We start from the raw sequence: 20647 nt of genomic DNA, 5'->3' as shown, positions 1-20647 counted from the left end.
ATTTACTTCTTCTTCCTCTTGTCTCTCTTCGTCCTTTCTCTGGGCCTCCAATTCCTGGCGCTTCTTAGCAGTACCAGCTAAATCACCGCTGCTTTTACGCTTGCTTCTAGACATCCTGGGCTTGAAATAAAGATACTGTACTACTGTACTCTATACAGTACTGTACAGTACACAGAAACACAGCCACTTGTAGAGGATGCACGCACCTGACAATGTACACCAGACACGTGAACTAACTTATATGACTGGACATGCAAACTCATGTTCGCATCTTTGAAAGTTCGCAACTTGAAGGTTGGTATGTAGGGGACTTACTGTAGTTGAAATACACATAGCATAACCTGCAAAACCTTAAATATTTACTATTTGGCTTTTATCAAGGAAAAGTTTGGAGATCGCTGCTCTAGCCGAACACATTAGGGAAAGAGAAAAGACACAAATTATCAACCAATGAAATTAAAGAGGTGACATCACTACAAACTTTACAGATATTTTTAAAATAATAAGGGAATATTATGAATACCCTATGTTAATAAGTTAAACAACTTATTGAAATGGACAAATTCCTTGAAAGACACAAACCATCAAAGTTCACTGAAGAGGAAATAAATAGGGAATTCCCTGGCGGTCCAGTGGTTGGGACTTGGCGATTTCACTGCCATGAGCCTGAGTTCCGTCCCCTTTTTTGAACCTACACCGCCTGCAGTGGAAGCATGGAGTCTTAATCCCTGGACCGCCAGGGAAGTCCCCCTTTTTCTTTATCTCAGTATAATTCAGACCCGGATTCAAGTCCCAGCTGTCATGAATTAGCTGCATAGCCTATGCAAGTCACTCCTTTCCATATAAGAAATTGGGGCAATTCTTCCTACCTTTCCCACCCCCACTAGGTTGTTGAGAGAAAAACAAATGAGCTCAAAATGACCTAAGGTATTAGATGGTCCAGGGCAAAGTATGAGGTGCTGAGGGGTAATGAATAATGCTGCTAAGGTTCAACAACTCTCAGGACTGACGCTTTTGAGGAATCTGCCTTCCTCTCTTCAGTTGGAGACAGCCCCCAGCCCACCCCAAATCATCCCCAGAGCTGCAGCCACCTGTCAGTTTCCTCCAACTCCAGTAAAAGAGAAAACTATACCTTGAATGTCTGGCACTCTGAGAAGGATGATGCTGGATCTGCTGGGGTTCCAAGAAGCCCACAGAAAACCTAGCCCTGCTCACCTTCCCCCATTCTTCAGAGCTGACTCCAGTCCACTGTGGTCTCCCTAAGGTCTCCAAAGAGCAAGCAGGAGAAGGAACCACAAGACTCAGCTGAACTCCAAGTACAAACTTTATTTCTATCACAAGGATGTTAATAATTATAATAATAATAATAACAGTAAAATAAAAAGAGGGGGAGGGGGCTCTGATACTTGGTTTTCAGAGCAAGCCATGAGCTTAGGCCTCACTCCTGATTAGCGCAGAGCCCAGCATGGCCCTGGAGGGGACAGGGAGCCCCCGGCCTTTCCCATCAGAAGGCAGTGAAGGCAAAGGAGCCATGCTCCCCATCAGAAAACAGAAGGCAGTGATGCCAAATGCCAAAGAAGCAGATTAAAACAAATCCCGTACATAGTCCGCTCACCTGTGGCTCAACTCATCTCCAAACCTCGTTCCTAACACATATTGCAACTGGCCTGAACACTTTACCAAAGCTCCTCCATGCACACCAGAGGCCCAAATTCTAGAGTGAGGATGGGCAGTACACAGGAGAGGCTATCCAAAAGTTCCCCAATTTAGGCCACCACAGGAAGAGCATCACCTCACTGGTGGGGACCAGGTTTCCAGAACCCTCCCTCTTTCCACCAGGACCACACAGCACCATGAAGCAGTGGTGACAGTATGTCAAAAGATGAAGCCCTGGTGGGCCGAGAGGCCGTAACTTATGCTGCCAAAAGGCAGCAGCTAAAGCTGAAACATTCTCAACAGCCTCCCTGCTAACCCTCCCTCAAACCCCCAAACTCCCACAGCACAATCTCAAAAGACACAAAATGGCCATAGCCTAGAAAAAGTTAAATCTGTCAGATGGCCCCTGCCCACAGAGCCCAAGGGGCGGGGCTGCACCACGGCAAGTTGTGCAGGAAAGATGGAACCGATGTGCAAGTTCCCTGCAGACACTGTTACTCCTCCTCCTCTTCCTCCTCTGCATCCCCAGCTCCCTGCTGTTTGGGGGGTTTTGCCTGTTGAACAATAGAACACAAACGAAGTTTACGTAGAAAGTAAGAAAGCAGCACTCCTCCTGAAGAGCGCCAGAAATGTCAGGCTTCTATGGAAACCTCCTCATCAAAAGCAAAAGAACAGTCCTCAGCCACAACCGGCCTGATGCCCAGCTGCTTCTCTGACTTCAAGAACCAGGCCAGCCCGCCCACTCCTGAGTCCTCAGTGAGCGCTCTGGGCTGGATCCCGCTCACCTTTGCAGGTCTGCTGCGGTAGCTGGCAGTCGTGGGGGTGACCCGGGGGTTCCTGCCACCTTCACTCCTGCCACTGAAAGAGAAGGATTGGAAACTAGTTCCTGAGATGCCCCGAGCAAAAGTCAGAAAACTCAGAACAGAAACAGCTGGAACCAGACAAAAGCAGCTCTCCAGTAGCAGATAAAACTAATGAATAAAAATCCACACAGAGCAAAGGAACATTTTGAATCAGGCCACAATACAAGCGAAGTCCACACTTCCACGTTCTCCTGAGCCACCCACAAGCTCCACTCCCAGGCTACTGATTCTCACCTTGCTCCGTATCTCCCTGAAGGCCCACAGGGGAAAGAGGGCACAAGGTTTTCTGGGTAGAGACTTCGAGCGGAGTGAACCACTGGAACGTGCCCAGGAGCCAGGGCCCCATTATGGCTGTTTCGACTGCGCCCCTGGATGCCCTGGCTGTCTAAGTTGTTGAGCTTCAGAGCGCGAGGAGGGCTGGGCTGGCACCCAGGCCTGGGGCCTGATGTGGATGTTGGCAGGCGGTTAGAAGTAGCCGTCATAGTGTTAGTGGGTCTGCTGGCAGGGAGAGGACAGGTGGGCCCTTTAGCCACTTCCTGCTTGATACCATCCATGTAACCAGAAGACAGGTCTCCTGAGAAGAGAAAAGAACACCAGCTTTAGGGAAAAGGCTGCTCTTGCTATTAGTGCTGGATTCCAGGCAGGAACAAAAGATGCTGGGTAAAAGATGACTGCCTCGCCCCTAAAGGATGCTGAAACCCATGTCTCCAGGACAGGGTTGGGAACATTAATCCACACTGTACACTTACCGCCTAAGTCCTCACTAACTAGTCAACAATGGTGCACAAGCAAACTTTGAAGAATCATTTCTAATTGGCTTTGGGCTTCTAATAGCAACTGGGTTTCAAAAGCAGTTTTACTTGCCTAGTTGTGAGACTATTACATAATAAGAATACTGATAATAAGTTTGATTACCCTACTCTAGTTGAGCATATTTCAACTAGAAGCAGGGGCCCAGGGCAGCCACAGTAAGGCTGAAAATTATCTTCCAATCATCCACTAAGTGTACCGACAGGGACCAGCGGCTGAATAAGCACTGACTGATAAGCATATCTCATGGCTGTCCCCAAAGCCGTTACCCTATAAAGCTACACACCCGAGACACCTGAGTCTAACACGGGACCACAGCTAGCCCCAAGGGAGTCCCCAGTGAGCTCGTACTGTGCTTGCTAATTTGGGATGAAGGTAAAACCCATTTTAGAGTAGCAGATGAGAAGTGGGAAGCAGGCCCAAGGCAGCAGCAGACCTGCAGCCTTGGCTCAGCCCTGGCTAATACCCTGGTGTCTGACACGCCTCTTGGGCAGCTCTGGTGAGGTCTGTCGAGGCTGGAGATCCTGACTAGGAATCCCCTCCGACATGTGGTTGTTTGCTGTAGCTGGGCGTTGGTCACACTGGTCCTAACAAGAAAAACCAGAATTAGTACCTCTGGACTGAGTCATTCCTAGGAGAGGGAGCAGTGGGAGGAGAGGAAGGAACAGCAGGTTGGGTGAACACACCTTATGGGGAGGCTGGCGGCGGGGGGGTGTGTGGATGGGACAGGATGACTTTGACAACCACTGAGAGGAAGGGCCTGGGACTAAGAGGAAGCACACCTGGAACAGAGCAATCATTCCAACTAGCACTGACAGAAGCACTCTCTGATTTGTGCAGGGATGAAAGAAGGGCTGGTCTTAGGAGCCCAGAAAAGCATGTCTACATTTTGACCATAGAGTATTTGCACCACTGCTTATTTTGTAGTCTCCCGAGGAGACAACAAGCAGTGACTTATCTGCTGCTTGATCCAAAGGCAAAAGTCTTTATTACAGAAATGCAATGTGTGGTGTTCTAGCAACAGCTAGCTATATGGCATTGATTACAGAAATGCCCCTGAAATACCTTCAGTGTTAACTCCCATAACAAACAAGATGGGGCAGAAAACGTATCTTCCACGAAGATGCCGGCATCCTAGACTGCAAAAGCTGAAAAAGGACTTCAGATTAACTAGTTTAACTCCTTCATTTACAGATGTCCCCAGTGAGGGAATGGGACCTATCCTAGGCCAACCATATGGCAAAGCTAGAATTAGATCCCAGTCTCCTGGAATGCAAGACGCAAGTGCCACCCCAACAGGAAGAACCCAAAAGTAGAAATTGTCAATGACCTCAGGGAAATGCTCTTCTAAACCCTCTGGCAAGTCCTCCATGCCTGCTTAAATGGAGTCCTGGCTCCTTGGGCCACAGCTAGTGATGGGATGGTTTCCACTGCCAGAAGGCAGAGAAAGTCCAAAGGCCTGAGGTACTTTATACCTCAGACAGCTCACAAAACAGGACATGGCCAGTAGCCAGATCAGGTATGCACACAACTTAAAGGCCAAAGAGGCATTCTTGGCTCTAAAAGCCTCAGGTTCACTCAGAGGATCAACAGGATGGAAGAAGTGGACAGGTCCTCCAAGTGTTCTTACCTGGTGATGGAACAGCACCTCCTCTTCCAGCTGGACCCCACAGAATTCACATGGGATGATGATGCTGTCCTCCACAGGAGGCGAACTGCTCAGGCCCATCAAGGAGTCTAACTGGTTACTTGCAGCCTGCCGCATCAACTTCTGGAAGGTGACATCAGGGTCCTCCACCCCTTTGGGAGAAGCATTGCCCACACTGATCGGAGGTAAGGCACATGAAGGGTTACAACTTGTCTGTCTCAAAAAACATAGGTTAAAAAAAAAAAAAAGCAGAGGTTAAGGAACAAACTAAATTCTGAAAATATTTTCCAGAAGTCACAAAATTTTAATAATGCTTAATATTGGGGAGAGGGACTAAAAAGGGTCAGAGGAACATAGATGGAACACTCACTTTGCTTTTATCTTAAACATTTCTGCACTGTTTTAATTTTTTTTTTTACTGTGTTTATGTGATTATTCTTTTTAAATTAATTTGAAAAGATTCAAGATTCTTCCCACAGTCATACAGTAAGAGAGGCCCAAATATTCTTTGTTATCCCTATTAATGGATTTTCTCATGCTACTCCCAAACCAAATACTAGATGTATTCAGATGCTGTATTGTTCCACTTATGAGGGGAATGCATGTTCCACCCAGAGCACAGGGACTACTTAACAGCTATGGAAGTGCCAGGCTAGGCCAAACCAAATCAGAGAGTAAGAGTGTTGAGTGGAAAAGTGGATGCCTCCATCAGTGGAGCCACTCTTCAAACACAAAGGCTACTCTCTAATCATTCCTAAATAGCGCAAGAACCTTCAATCATTCAAAATACCTGACACCTTTCATATACCAGGCGTTAAGAGATTCCAGAAACTAAGAAAACCCAGAACCTGTTCTCAAGGAACTTAGCAGAGTGGTGCAGACCAACAGGGGATCAGCAAGACGACACCACAGGGTGAGGATAACAGGCTAAGAGAGCTGTGGGCACAGGACTTTCGGGGAGCACGCAGGTGGGACCTCTGGCCTAGCCTTCAGAGCGTTCCACAGGATGGTTTCCTGAAAGTCATGTCTGAACCGAGTCTATGAGTGAGGGGTGTGTTAAGGAAGCGGGGTAGCTGGCAGAAAAGTAAAGTGCAAAACAGATCCCTGACCCTCCCGGGAACTGCAAGGACTTCAGTATGGCTCCAATAAATCAAATGTACCATGAGATGAGACCAGATTACAAGATGGTCAGTAGAGATGTACACTATCACCACAGAATGGAGTCAGCAACTGGGCCTGCTGGTATAAATGTTACTTTTCCCAAGAGGGAATGAGGCTGAGTTCTCATGCCCACATGTCAGTCACCCCAGGGTTAGAAACACAGTTGCTACTCCTATCACAGGAGTTGTATTAAAATAGTTTGCTCAAGATCTCGTGTGGCCTGCAACACCAATAGGGCCTGCACACATTCCTCCCTAAAGCTTAAAGCCCTCAGGTAATTCACAACACACCTGATGGTCAATCAGCAGTTCCTCTGGGTAGAGCTCCTCACAAAATTCACAAGGCAACATGGTCTCATCAGCTGCACCTAGGTATCAGGCCACACAGTCAGACTCGAACAAAAACAAACCTGATTCTACCTTTTATCCCCCCTGGGGGGTTTGACAGGAAAGTCTGATTTCCTTTGCAATTTCTTAGACATAGCAATTTGTGGGGCTGAAAATCCTTGAAGGGAAACTGTTTAAGAGACAAACCCTAAGAAAAAACTTGCTCTACAGAAAGAGATTTACTTGTCACCATTTCCTGAGAAGCAGTAAATTAGTAGTTTACCCACTATTCCAATTAAGGAAGAAATTTAAATGTGTCATAACCCTAGTCACTAATCTAAAAACCTTCTGTGCATTATTTCAATCCTCAGGAAAAATGTTATGAAGTAGATCCACATGACCCTCATTTTACAGATGAAGAAACTGAGGCTTGGATACTACTGGAAGACAAATATCCTGAAAAGAAAAACCCTCCCAGTACAAAATATAAACAAAAGATGTTGAATAAAAGTAACTTAAATGAGAAAATATTGGGTTGGCCAAAAAGGTCATTCAGGCTTTTCCGTAAGATGTTACAAAAACCCAAAAGAACTTTTTGGCCAACCCAATAAGAGTAATTTTAATCCAGGCATCCCAAAACACAACAGCCTCAGTCAGACTGTTGAACAAGGGAGGGTGAACGATGCGAGGAGGTAAGGAAACTTGCCTAACTAGGTTTTGGCTCTACATAGAAGAGAGAAAAATCTCTACTAAGGTACAGTAACCAGAGTTTGGCCTTTACATGGGTTTGACTAGAGAATCTACATTTATGTTTTTACATTAATTCATATTTATGGTTTTAAGAAGCCCAGGCCAAAACTTCAATTTAAAATTATTCCAGTCAGTAGTATCCCCAGGAGCCTGCTAGAAGCATATATAAATACCCTCAGAGGAACACACCAGAAAACTTAATGTTAAAACACACACACGCACACATGCACGCACACAGAGGGAAGCAGCAAGCTACCGTGAGCGTCAGTAGAAACAGCAAACAGCAAAAAATAGACTTTAGGCATATTTTCAGACACAATAGAAAAATAAGTATTTTTAACATGTTTAAAGATATGACAGGGACTTCCCTGGTGGTCCAGTGGTTAAGACTCTGCGCTCCCAATGCAGGGGCCTGGGTTCGATCCCTGGTCAGGGAACTAGATCCCACATGCCGCAACTAAAGATCCCACGTACCACAACTAAGACCTGGTGCAGCATTCATGCATGCGTGCAAGAATGAATGAATAAATAAGTAAATAAGTAAATGAATAAATGAATGAATGAATAAATAAATAAGAGGTGAGAAAAGCAAATGAACAAAATAAAAAAACAAATTCTATGTCACGAAAAACTTTCAATTTTATATAAATTGTTTAGTGTAAGACTTTAAAAAACTGTAGAGACAGAGGCTAGTGCAGAGTAAACAAACATACCCCTTATGTCAGTCAGAGCACCGGGACCTTCACGGGACTGGTCTGCCTCACATATGACCCTCCAGAAGTCCTGCTCTGCCAAGTTGGGGGCCTGGCCTTCATTTTGCAGACTTAGGGCCAACATGAAATCCAAGTTTGCACTGTCTTCACCACCCTCTTTGAGGGTCTGTCGGCTTCTATTCCTTTCCTGCCTTTCTTGTTCTTCCACTGGGGAAGAAAAAATAAAGCCAGTATTCAAGAAACGTAAAGATGGTGCCATCCCTTAGTTCAAGCCCATGCCTAGCAAATATTCAAGGTTTATAGGAATCTGTGCAGGAACAAAAGAGGCCCAGCCCTTCAGTGCTCATGGGACTCCAAATGTTAAGTGTGCCATGATAAAAGCCTCCATTATTATTCTAACAGTTTTATTAATAAACAATATTAATGAGCTATAACTACGAGATAGGCACTGTGCTAGGCATTTTATATGTATTTTCTGCATTATAGCAGGATGGCTTAAAGCATGGGGTCAGATTGCCTGAATTCAAATCCCAGCTCTACCACTCACCTACCCTCATAAAACTGTTGTGAGAACTAAACGAGTTAATACAGCTAAAGCACTCTGTAAATGCCTTTAAGCACACAGGGTGTACTCAGTAAATGTCAGCTATTAACAGCATTGTCATCCATCAACCCTAACTGTCATCCAGCAAAAATCCAATAGCAAAGAGGTTCTGCTTTTCCAATCTATAGGAAAGTTAAGTATTCTTCCTTACGTTACCCAGCTACAATCAGGTTTCTATAATTAAGATCTATTTGGCTCCAAAGCCCTGTTCCCACTTGCCCTAAGATCTGATACCATTCCAGTTTTCTAATCCCAAACACAACTCACATAGATTATTCTGAATTGGAAACTGGGCTGTCATGCTCCTTTGGTTGGTGGTTCTACTTTGGAAAAGGTCTGATTCAAAGGCTCTCAGGGACCTTCGAGGGAGCCTCATGCGTGGGTCCAGAGCCTCAATTTGTCTGAGTTGGGATGCAATCCAGATACCATCTTGACCCCAAGAATCATCATATGCATTAGGTGGCACGGCAACCTCATCTCTCTTTTCCTCCACATCTCTCCCACAAACTTCAGGGTGAGTCTTCAGATCTTTCACCAGGACATTGCGCCCACAGCTGCCACATAACTCTGTCCGGGCACCACAGTAATCTTCATGGTCTTTCAGTTTGAGAACAGAAAGCTCCAAATCACAGTGCTGGCAAAGGGCAAGTCGTAGAGGACACTCAGTCTCCTGCAAAACAGAATAATGAGGCAGTTAATATGTGACTCTAAGAGAGGCCATGTTTTATAAAGTACAGGGCAAGGAAAGTAAAAAGTATTTACAAAAATATTCTCTTCTAACCCTAGCTTTGCCTGCCATGGTTTTCTATGTATTTAAGAGTCACCGCTTCCCTCTTTGTCCTGCCACCAAGTTCTACAAAGGAAAAGAAAGTCTTATAAGGAAGCTACTCACTCAGCCACCCTACCATCATTTTGTGCACACATTACAAAGTAACCCAAAATCAGCCAGAGAAGCCCAGGAGCAAATAGCAAAAGCACAGCAATTCATATATGCTTGTCAAAGCTCCCCCAGACCAATTTCCCCTTACTACTCCGATTTAAGTACCTGGCAATGAGGAAAAGGGATTGTCCTTTTGAAAGACATTGATTTTTCGAGTCTGCACATTTGTATATAGCACTGGCTTTTTTAAAATTTTATTTATTTTATTTTTGGCTGCGTTGGGTTTTTGTTGCTGAGCGTGGGCTTTCTCTAGTTGCGGCGACCAGGGGCCACTCCCTGTTGCGGTGCGCGGGCCTCTCATTGTGGTGGTCTTCCTTGTTGCGGAGCACGGGCTCTAGGCACTCAGGCTTCAGCAGTTGCAGCACGTGGGCTCAGTAGTTGTGGCTCAAGGGCTCTAGAGCGCAGGCTCAGTAGCTGTGGCGCACAGGCTTAGTTGCTCCACAGCATGTGGGATCTTCCCAGACCAGGGCACGAACCCGTGTCCCCTGCATTGACAGGCGAATTCTTAACCACTGCGCCACCAGGGAAGCCCAGCACTGGCTTTAAATTGACCAAATAAGTCAAGAATCACCAATGAAGATGACCCCAAGAATGTGAATGTATTCAGCAGATGAAGGACAAAACTTTTATACTTAATTTGAAATTGTCACTAAAGCACTAAATAATTAATATTTCTTTAAAAAGATATGAAAGAATATGTTACTATGATATGGACATTCCAAAACTTGGGAACTTAAACTCAGAACTTTCATATAACATCATTTCTAAAGTTTAGACACTTTACAACCACTGTGTCAAAGAGCAAAATTTCTTCTCATACAAATTAAACCGAAGTTTTATTCTAAATGATACTTCAAACATTTTTCACACTGTTTGTATATGCATGGAATATCTCTTACAGAAAACATAAGAAACTGACAAAGAGTGCTTAGGAACAGGGGTGGAAGAGAGATAATTTTTACATATATGCTTTTGTGGCTTTAAAATTATATATCATGTAGCTATAATATCAATTCAGAAAGATGTTTTTTTAAAGAAAAGTTTTATCAGATAAATGCCACTGATTTAAGTTACTCAAAAGCAAAAGAGCAAATAATTGCTGGCACACACCACATAATATAAAGTACTTTGTTAACAACCCTAAAAATTGCTAATAACTCACAAGAACAGCAAATAAAGTGTCAACTTTTTTTTTTTTAAAGGAGAATTTTTTTTTAACTCTTTAATCTGTGGTCTACTACTGTCATAGCCTGACATGCAGGAATGTTAGGAAATACTTTGTACGTGTACCTTTATAATGATTGGTGTTATCACCATATGACTCCCAGAAATAGCTGGGAGAAAAAGGAGAAGAGGGGGACAACTGATTGGAGTTGTTTTATGCAGCAAGTAGATGTTAAGAGCCAAAGAAATACTTATTATTATTGTTAATATGACCTCAATCATAACCCCCCTTTTGCTGGTGAGGCCTAGTAAAACATAAGTCAAATGCTTAGAAAAAATAATGACAGTAAGAGTGCTAAATTATTTATGAGATGTTTATCTCTGAGCTGTGGGGTCATGAGTAGTTCTTTCTTTTTATATTTTCCAAGTTTTCTACATTGAATATGAATCACCTTTTAAAATTATAAATTAATAAGTTAATAGTTTTTTTAGATACATAGAACGAAATGCACAAATCATAAGTGCATACCTTGATGAATTTTTACATATGTACACACACTCATGCATGACCACCAACTAAATAGCTGTTGGGATTTTTAACTGGTGAATATGCTCATTCAAAAAAAAAAAATATATATATATACACACACACATACTCATTCAACTACAGCCAATTTTATCTCAACTAGGGACCAAACGATATTCTCTCATCAAATGCTCTCTGAGAATTTCTTTGGGTATAAACAGCATGTCATCCAAGTGATCAAGAAGTCAAAATGAAATTACAAGATGTAAGGCAGGCTGTGTGCTAGAGGTCGTAGCACACCGGCAATCCCAGGCTTGGTTTAGCACTCAAGTGAGCCTGCCAATAAACAAACCCCAGGAGAAATGACTCGGTTCCAAAGGGAAAGGCTCTGAGGCTTGAGCATAAAGCACGGCAGCCATGCAGTCAAATCTGGCAGCAAACAAAGTCTCAAATAGGCTTTGAGAGGCAGTGTGCATGGAGCTGGTGGAGAACAAAGACACAACAACACTGGCTTTCTGCTCTGCATGTGGCTCTGTAATCTCAATAGAATTGGCCCCAAGGTAATTCACTGCCTTCACAGTGCAGGGCAACTAACCTCATGCTTCTTTAACTGCCTCTTCTCCAACTTCTTGTTACATTTGCAGGTCACCTAGGGTAAGAAGCAAGAATCAGTAAGTTATTCGTGACAACATGCTCACTTGCTATTACACAATAGCAAGTATAATCCATTTATTAACATCTAAGTACTTGGTGGTTCACCTGACAGTGTTCTGTAGCCATGTGAGTCTCCATGTCAGATTTGGGAAATGGTTCCTTGCAGATAGGACACATACCAATGTTCCTTTGACAGTGGATCTCATGGATGGTAAAGTTAAACACAGGAATTTCTTTTTTGCTATAGAAATAGATCAAAGAAAAAGGCAAGAATTACTGACATCTATGCCCAGAGGTATCACACGTAAATCTGTCCTGCCCAATCTTTAGTCTCCATTATTTATCTTTAGTGAGTATCTAGTGTATAAGCTCTTACGACTGTTACTACCCCTGCTTTTCAAGAATTAACTCCTGGGCTTCCCTGGTGGCGCAGTGGTTGAGAGTCTGCCTGCTAGTGCGGGGGACGCGGGTTCGAGCCCTGGTCTGGGAAGATCCCACATGCCGCGGAGCAACTGGGCCCGTGAGCCACAACTACTGAGCCTGCGCGTCTGGAGCCTGTGCTCCGCAACGAGAGGCCACGATAGTGAGAGGCCCGTGCACCGCGATGAAGAGTGGCCCCCCCGCTTGCCGCAACTAGAGAAAGCCCTAGCACAGAAACGAAGACCTAACATAGCAATCAATCAATGAATGAATCAATAAATAAATCTTTAAAAAAAAAAAAAAAAAAAGAATTAACTCCTGAAGGTTTTGAGTCTTCTGTGCAACACTCTGAGTTATCAGTGCTAGGCACTATCTCTAAAAGCTCAGCCTCACTTTCTAGATGTCAGAGCTTATCACAACTAACAACATGAAGTCAGATGCCAGGAAGAGCTAGCTGAGCTAGGCTTTTCCAAAACCATCCATGCCCCAAAGCATAATGATCCACTCCAGGATTATTTAAAAAACAGCCTACCATTTATTTTCACTCTCAGTTTCAGGTAGCTTTAATCTCAGTAGATTTTATTCCACTAAAAGTCAAACCAAAAGGAGCAGATGCCAGCTTTGGGATTGTCAGTGGGGGAAGGGGAACTTGCCTCCTTTATGTCCAACCTGTCTTTCAAGGCAGGCTGGACGCTAATTGGGACCAAGTTCTGTGGCTGGGTTGGTATAAACTTCACTGCAGAAATGTACAAAAATGAAATCCTGAACCCCTCTCCCAGAGTACATATACACTCAAACTAGAGGCACATAATATTCAAAGGCCTTCCTTTCACTCATTTGGTTATGACCATTAGAAAGCTCCAATTTCACAGTCTAACTAAAGGATGCATTAAAAGAATGTGCCTGTATGTCACCTAGAATAAATTTTCAGAAAATAAAATACTGAACAGGATAAATATAGTTACACAACAAATCTTTAATAACCCATTTTGCCTCTGAAGCTGAATACTACAGAAACCTTCTCCCACGTTAAGTTGTAGGTAGCTTATTTCTCTTTTATAGTTTTTATCTTCATACATAGTCTAAGAAACATTTCAAAGTAGGATGAATGATGTGCCTCCAGCGATAGTCATACTCCCAATCTCAAAGACCAAGACACCAAAAAATGCAAATTCATTTTTATCCAAAGGTAGAACTATCAAGGCAGCTCTCATACCAAAACTGGAAGGTGATACAGAATAACAGTCAAGTGTGAGAGATGGGAAGAAAACTCAAATGGATGAAGACGGAAATGACCAATGAATGTTTCAATACATTTAACTTCCCCTATTTTTCCAAAATTCCCAGCTTTCTAAGGAAACCACTGGTTTTAAATTAACCCAGGCTAAGTTTTTCGAAAGTGTGGAATATTAAAATATATAGTGGAAGGAGCTATAAATCAAAGTTATCATCTAACTCTATTAAACTAATAAATATTAAAAGTAGTCCCACTATTAAAGATGTTATGAAACTAGTACTCTAAAATATTGCTAGTGGTAGTATAAAACCACTGCTTTTCAACAGTCTACAGGACTTCCCTGGTGGCGCAGTGGTTAAGAATCCGCCTGCCAATGCAGGGGACATGGGTTTGAGCCCAGGTCTGGGAAGATCCCACATGCCACGTAGCAGCTAAGCCCGTGAGCCACAACTACTAAAGCCACCCGCGCACCGCAACGAAGAGTAGCCCCCACTCCTGGCAACTAGAGAAAGCCTGCGCGCAGCATCAAAGACCCAACGCAGCTGAAAATAAATAAATTAATCAATTAACTTAATAATAAAAAAATTTTAAAAATAAACTGTCTACAAATGCATCTCTAGGACCATAAAATTATATGCTTAAAGAGTATTTAAAGACCCTGTAATTACATGTTAAAGACCCAGTAATTCCACTCTTGGGATCACAAAGATTATCATTAGTGTCATAAAATGGTGAAAAACTGAAAACCATTAAAAATATCTAAACTCTAAGGGAACAGCTAGTTAAATATGGTACACCAACAAAGTGCAAGAAGCAAAGCTGTATCCTGATTGCAAATCCTATGTGCACAAATGCCACAAAAAATTAAAGCCAGTAACTACTGCTTACAGTGCTGAGAGTCTACATTCTTTTTTCATAATTTTGACAATAATTTTCTTTTAAAGTCAAGAAAATAAATGTCTCTAGTTTTTATTTTACAGGGCTATTTTGACATAGAGCATTCTACATACATAATGCCACTAAAATTTTAGAATTAAAAAATATTAAGGACCATAACATAAAGAAGCAAGAATCAAAAGCAGCTGTCAGGTTAGGTCACAGAGCATTTACTATTACACATTTTCACCTCTTGGGAAACCTTGAAAGAAAAAGATAAAAGCTATTTTCAACAATTACATGAAACAGTTGCCTGATGGTTTTGCTTTCTTTTTAAATTTAACTGCCAAGGTAGTTCCGCCAAATGTACTAACCAGACAAAATACCAATATACTTGCTACCTAACTACAGATAAAAGCAAGACATTCTAAGTGACATAAATAAGAACACAATTCCATTCTAGATAAAACTGCTAAAAGCCCCAAGGTAGGACTAGCCAAGTTAGAGATGAAATTTCATTTTAGATAGAAATGAATGAAAGGCAAGCCAAGGCTTTCAGAAAAATCCCCAGTAGCCTTCCAAATGCTAAACACATCGAGCCATGCAAAAATAAAAAGTCGAAGCCTTCTAACACTGAAGTTTCTGTTCCCTAGACGCAAACTCTCCCATCAATCAGACAGTACAGTAAGAAAAGAGATAACATGCAAAAAACATCTTCAATCACAACAAACTATTCTTTTTACTGACCCAGCAGGTTTAATCGCAGTTCATATTTTGATGAGTACCTTAACTTTTCTTAAGGAACAACAGGAATATGGCTCTAGAGACAAAATTTTAAAACCTGGAATTTAAACAGGGCTACTCAGACGGGAGGTTTGTGCTGGCTTAGTCAGCTTTCCATGCTAATCTGCTTTTTTTCTTTAAATAAATTGCTTTGGCCTTGAATAACCTTGTTTTCATTAGCTTTCCATTAACTTACCCCCCCCCCCTTTTTTTTAAACTCTCTTAGCATGGTTATTTATATACTGTCTTAGGTTTGAGATTCCTTCATATTGGAGTGGACCGATAAAATAAGAATATCTTAACTGATGTTAAAGCCAATTTGTCTGTTTTCTTATAAAATCACAATGTTTCCTTGTGAATACGTGTATCATTGATTATTACACTTTGCATCAGGAACAGTACACATAAAACCTAAACAGAGCTACAATAGTTTTAAAATGGCAAAAGTGATAGTAGCACAGTAGAAAAAAATACCCTATAAGGCAAGACACCCTCACAGAAATAAAATCTTAATTCCATGCAGGGAAAGAATATTGTGACCAGCAGTTGTTCTGATTATATCCTAATGCTGCCAAGAAGCTGAGCAGAAAGAAAAAGGCAAAAAAAGAAGAAAAATTTTTATCTGGCTCAACCTTTCAACAATCTGGGTCAAACTGTTTTCCTTATCAACATCTCTGAGAACAAATGCATGGACACCAAGAGGGGAAAGTGGCAGGGCGGGGGGGATGAATTGGGGTATTGGGATTGACATGTATACACCAATATGTATAAAATAGATAACTAATATTGAACATGGGAAAAAAAAGAAAGAAATGATTAAAAAAAAAGAAAGACAACCTACTGAATGGGAGAAAATAGTTGCAAACGTATGATATCATTTACATGTGGAATCTAACAAAATATGACCAACTAGTGTATATAACAAAAAAGAAGCAGACTCACAGACACACTGAGGAAACTAGTGGTTATGAGTGGGGGGTGGGGAGGAACAATATAGGGGATGGGGAGCAGGAGGTACAAAGTATTGTAAGATGGGCTCAAGGATGTATTGTACAACACAGGGAATATAGGCAATATTTTGTAATAACTGTAAATGGAAAGTAACTTTAAAAATTGTAAAAAATAAAATAAACTTTTAATTAAAAAAAAAAGAAGAAATAGATGATCTGAATAGGCCTATATCTATTAATGAAATTGAACCAATAATTAATAACCATTCAAAACAGACGAAAAAAAATCTCTGGACATCCCTGGTGGCGCTGGTTAAGAATCTGCCCACCAATGCAGGGGACACGGGTTCGAGCCCTGGTCCAGGAAGATCCCACATGCCACAGAACAACTAAGCCCATGCGCCACAACTACTGAGCCCGTGCGCCTAGAGCCCGTGCTCCACAACAAGAGAAGCCACCGCAATAAGACGGCGCACTGCAACAAAGAGTAGCCCCTGCTCGACGCAACTGGAGAAAGCCCACGCACAGCAACAAAGAACCAACGCAGCCAAAATAAATAAATAAATAAAATTTAAAAATAAATTTATTAAAAAAAAATGAGGTCTGTGACTGACTTTAAAAAAAAAAAAATCTCTCACCTTCTAACACAGTTTGGTAAGTTAAACATAGCACAGATAGTTCTGCTTTGCTTTTTTCTTTTGCTTTCAGTAAGGGAACTTGTATATCATTGAAATACCAGGTTCTTGAGAAATCCCAACCAGGAATCGGCTGATTACTAGCTGAATTCTTAAGTTTCATTTCAGCAAGAAAGAGTTGCTCTTTCTTGTCACTCCTGTCGGTTAAAAACAACAAAATAAGAAAGCTTGACATTCAAGTCTGCATCCAGTCTTTCCACTAACAGTTTTGGAATCATGAAATGATAATGATTAAATTGGACTGCTGGAAGACTTTGACTAGACTTTTTTTTTTTTAAAGCAGTGGAACATTCCTTCAGCAAAATCCTTTATAAAAACAGCTGAGCTGGGGCTTCCCTGGTGGCGCAGTGGTTAAGAATCCGCCTGCCAATGCAGGGGACACGGGTTCGAGCCCTGGTCCGGGAAGATCCCACATGTCACGGAGCAACTAAGCCCGTGCACCACAACTACTGAGCCTGCGCTCTGGAGCCCGTGAGACACAACTACTAAGCCCACGTGCCACAACTACTGAAGCCTGCGGCGCCTAGAGCCCGTGCACCGCAACAAGAGAAGCCACTGCAGTGAGAAGCCCGTGCACCGCAACAAAGAGTAGCCCCCGCTCACCACAACTAGAGAAAGCCAGTGCGCAGCAACGAAGACCCAATGCAGCCAAGAATAAATAAATAAAATAAATTTATATATATATTAAAAAAAAAACAGTTGAGCTGCTCTGATTGTACATGTAGAGCCAAGTTCACACTAAACCTTGCTCCCAATCAACCTCAAGACAGCCACTGTAGCCATTCAGGGAAATCCTGGCAACGCACTTTAAAAAACACTGCTCTAGTCCAAACATTTCATTATATTTTTCAGCATCATTTAAAAAGCAGGGACTCTCCTGGTGATCCAGTGGCTAAGACTCCGCGCTCCCAATGCAGGGGTGGCCCGGGTTCGATCCCTGGTCAGGGAACTGGATCCCACATGCCAGAACTAAGAGCCCACGTGCCGCAACTAAAGATCCTGCATGCCACAACTAAGACCCAGTGTAGCCAAATAAATAAAATTTTTTTTTTTAAAAAAAGCAAAAAAAAGTTAAAAAGTACAATATTTTTCCAGGAAGACAAAAAATAAATTCCCTTACCTATAGGTCAGAAAAGTGAGGTTTCAAAGCAGTCAAGTGACTTGCCAAAAGTCATTAACTAATTAATGGTAGGAACCAGAGCCCTGAGCCTTCATCCCATCAGTCTAGTCACTACTCTATGCTACCTAAACCAACCATGTTGTCGAATTTCTAGAACAGGCAATTTTATCCAAAATTGTTAAAAAAGCTTTAGTCCCACATATTTGCACAACGTATTATATCACTCCAATTTTAACCTGCCAATAAATAAACCAACTCGTTAAAGAACTGTCCTCATTCCAAGAACATTTCTTAGATTTCTTACCAGTTGTCACACAGTCGAGTGTCCTGGCCATCCAGAAATTCAGCCATCTTTAGCTGTTCCTGAAAACAACAAAGGAAGAAGTATGAGCTTTCAATTTCATTTCTGCTTTAAGAATGACATGCAAAACACAAAAACAAAACAAAAAAAAACAGTGCACAGAAAATGTCACCAAAACCAGTGCATTTCATTTAATACCCAACACACTAGGGTTTTACCTTTTGATTTTTTAGTTTTCATTTTAAGATAATTTGACTTGCAAAAACAGCACAAAGAATTCCCACATACCTCTCACCCAGTACATCATAAATAACCATAGTAAAATGACCAAGTGCAGGAAACTAACACTAATACAATACTAAAAACTAATCTACAATTAGTTAGTTTCACAAATAATGCCACTAATGCCCTTTCTCTGGTTCAGGATGCAATCCAGAGTCACATATTGCATTTAGCTGTTATTTCTCCTTAATCTTCTTTGATCTGGGAGATTTCTTCAGTCTTTCTTTCTTTCCTGGTCTCAAGGCATGCAGGATCTTAGTTCCCTGACCAGGGATCGAACCTGTGCCCCCTGCAGTGGAAGCACGGAGCCCTAACCACTGGACCACCAGGGAATTCCTTCAGTCTTTCATCTTGAATAACCTTGTTAAACGAGCTGGCTAGTTATTCTGTAGAATATACTTCAGTTTGGGTTCATTTGATGTTTTCTCATGATTAATACATTTTGGACAGAAATACCACAGAAGTGATGTTGTGCTCATCTCAGTGCATTATATCAGAAAGCACATGATGTTAACAGTCTTATTATTACGGATGATGTTAACTTTTATCATTTAGTTGAGATCGTGTCTGCCAGGTTTCATCACTGAAAATTTTCCCTTCTTTCTCAACAAGATGTCAATACAGAAAGCAAAGCCCTTGCAACTTTAATACCTGTATTTACTTTAGATTATTCCAGCCCACTAAGGCAAGGTAAGAGCCTCGGATGAGGGAAGTGCCCGGTTTTCCAGCAGCAAGGGAGTTGGGGTGACTCGCAGGGCTCGGAGTCGGCCCCACTGAGGGCCAATTCTGGTTCTGCCGCTCAGCGGGTGTGTGATTTAACCTCCCTGAGCCTCAGATTCCTCACGCAGACAACTGACAATATTTTAAAGAGTCACTGGGAGGAGTAAATGAGCGAATGCATGGAAGCGCTTTGGTAGAATAAGTTTCCTTCAAACCTTAGAAGGCGCCCCTCTTAGGGGGTCAGCCAGCACCCCCGGGATTTCCTGTGCCCGAGGGGGTGGAGACATCACCGCAGGGTCCACACCCAGGAGGAGGCGGTTTCCAACTGCCCCCTCCCAGGGGGCGTCCGAGATGGGGAGTGGAGAGGGCACCAGCTTCACAAATAATAGTTGCCATTTACTGTGTGTTCAATGATTGCTAAACGCTTTACATGGACAATCTTTTAATCCAGACCACAACCCTACCAGGTGAAAGCCATCATCCCCATTTCAGAGACCGCGAAAGAGGAAGTCCAGGGAGACAGCCGTCGCACAGTTGTTCCGAGTGGTGACTCGAACACGGGCCCGTCGGCCTAAAGTCCGCACGAGGCCATCCGCGACCCCTGAGGCTGGCAGCTCGGGGCTCGGGCCCAGCCCCGCCCGGGGCGCGGTGCCCACGGCGGCGCTCGGAACTACGGCCGCCTCCCAGCCCCCGCGGCCAAGGCCTGGAAGGGGCGGTGCCGCCAGGGTCTGTCGAAGCTCCAGTTTCCAGAGAAGAAAGTACGGCCTCCCCCACTGGCCAGGGGAGACGCCGCGGCGCGGGCATCTTTCTCCTTACGAGAAACCCCCCGCGACCCCCGGGCCCAGAAGCCCCTCGCTCACACACCCCGCCCTCGGGATGCCGGCCTCCTCCCGAACTGGAGGCCGCAGGAGGTTCCCCAGGCGCTGGCCACCGCTTCTCTCACCTGGGACGAGAGGAACGACGCCGAACCGACCAGCCAGCCAAGCCACTGAGCCTCTTCAGTCAGCCCCCACGCTGAACAACGGCCCCCGGAGCCGCCTCACCACTTCCGACCGTCTTGGAGGAGCGCGCCCATTGGCCAGGGTTGGCCCAAACTCTCTGACCATTGGATAGCACCGTTGTCGCTCCCAGAGCCCCGCCTTCCACGCTCCGATTGGCTCCTCAAGCTCCACGGGGGCGTGTCCCTGGAAGTCCCAACCCATGCACATCTGGAAGGAGGGGCAGAGACCGGGGCTGTGAGCCCAGGTCTGCGCCCAGTAACTGCTCCTGACACAGGCTAATCATATTTGCATGAATAATTCTGTACACACATTACTAATATGCCTTATATATTAAGATAATTAATAGCATTTGTTCTCTTGTCATGAGCCATTAATACTTATTAGTCATTCTTGTTGCTATTATAATGCCCTCGTGCGAGACATTTGCAAGACTCTGCCCATATTTGA

General features: G+C 43.3%; 1 protein-coding gene across 1 annotated transcript; it reads right to left on the bottom strand.

Moving 5' to 3' along the window:
* Positions 1–747: 747 nt before the first annotated feature.
* Positions 748–20269, bottom strand: TRAFD1 (TRAF-type zinc finger domain containing 1). Its single transcript, XM_082417488.1, has 12 exons — positions 20143–20269; positions 18201–18259; positions 11921–12056; positions 11757–11810; positions 8799–9201; positions 7928–8134; positions 6429–6505; positions 4960–5190; positions 3796–3916; positions 2754–3093; positions 2442–2514; positions 748–2210 (listed from the first exon to the last, which is right to left on the bottom strand). The coding sequence occupies exons 2-12, from the start codon at positions 18245–18247 to the stop codon at positions 2151–2153; spliced, it is 1749 nt and encodes a 582-aa protein (XP_082273614.1). The 5' UTR covers positions 18248–18259; positions 20143–20269; the 3' UTR covers positions 748–2150.
* Between the last annotated feature and the right edge of the window lie 378 nt (positions 20270–20647).

This window comes from Balaenoptera physalus, assembly GCF_965194825.1.
Source record: "Balaenoptera physalus genome assembly, chromosome: 12".
Taxonomy (NCBI): domain Eukaryota; kingdom Metazoa; phylum Chordata; class Mammalia; order Artiodactyla; family Balaenopteridae; genus Balaenoptera; species Balaenoptera physalus.
Note: the sequence above shows the minus strand (reverse complement) of the source record. Positions and strands in the feature narration are given on the sequence as shown.

Coding starts and splice junctions, on each gene's coding strand:
- TRAFD1 (XM_082417488.1), bottom strand. CDS start 18,247: ATGGCTGAATTTCTGGATGGCCAGGACACTCGACTGTGTGACAACTG. Junction 3,917..4,959: donor AGGTGCTGTTCCATCACCAG/GTAAGAACACTT, acceptor TTTTCTTGTTAG/GACCAGTGTGACCAACGCCC. Junction 2,211..2,441: donor ACCGCAGCAGACCTGCAAAG/GTGAGCGGGATC, acceptor ATTGTTCAACAG/GCAAAACCCCCCAAACAGCA.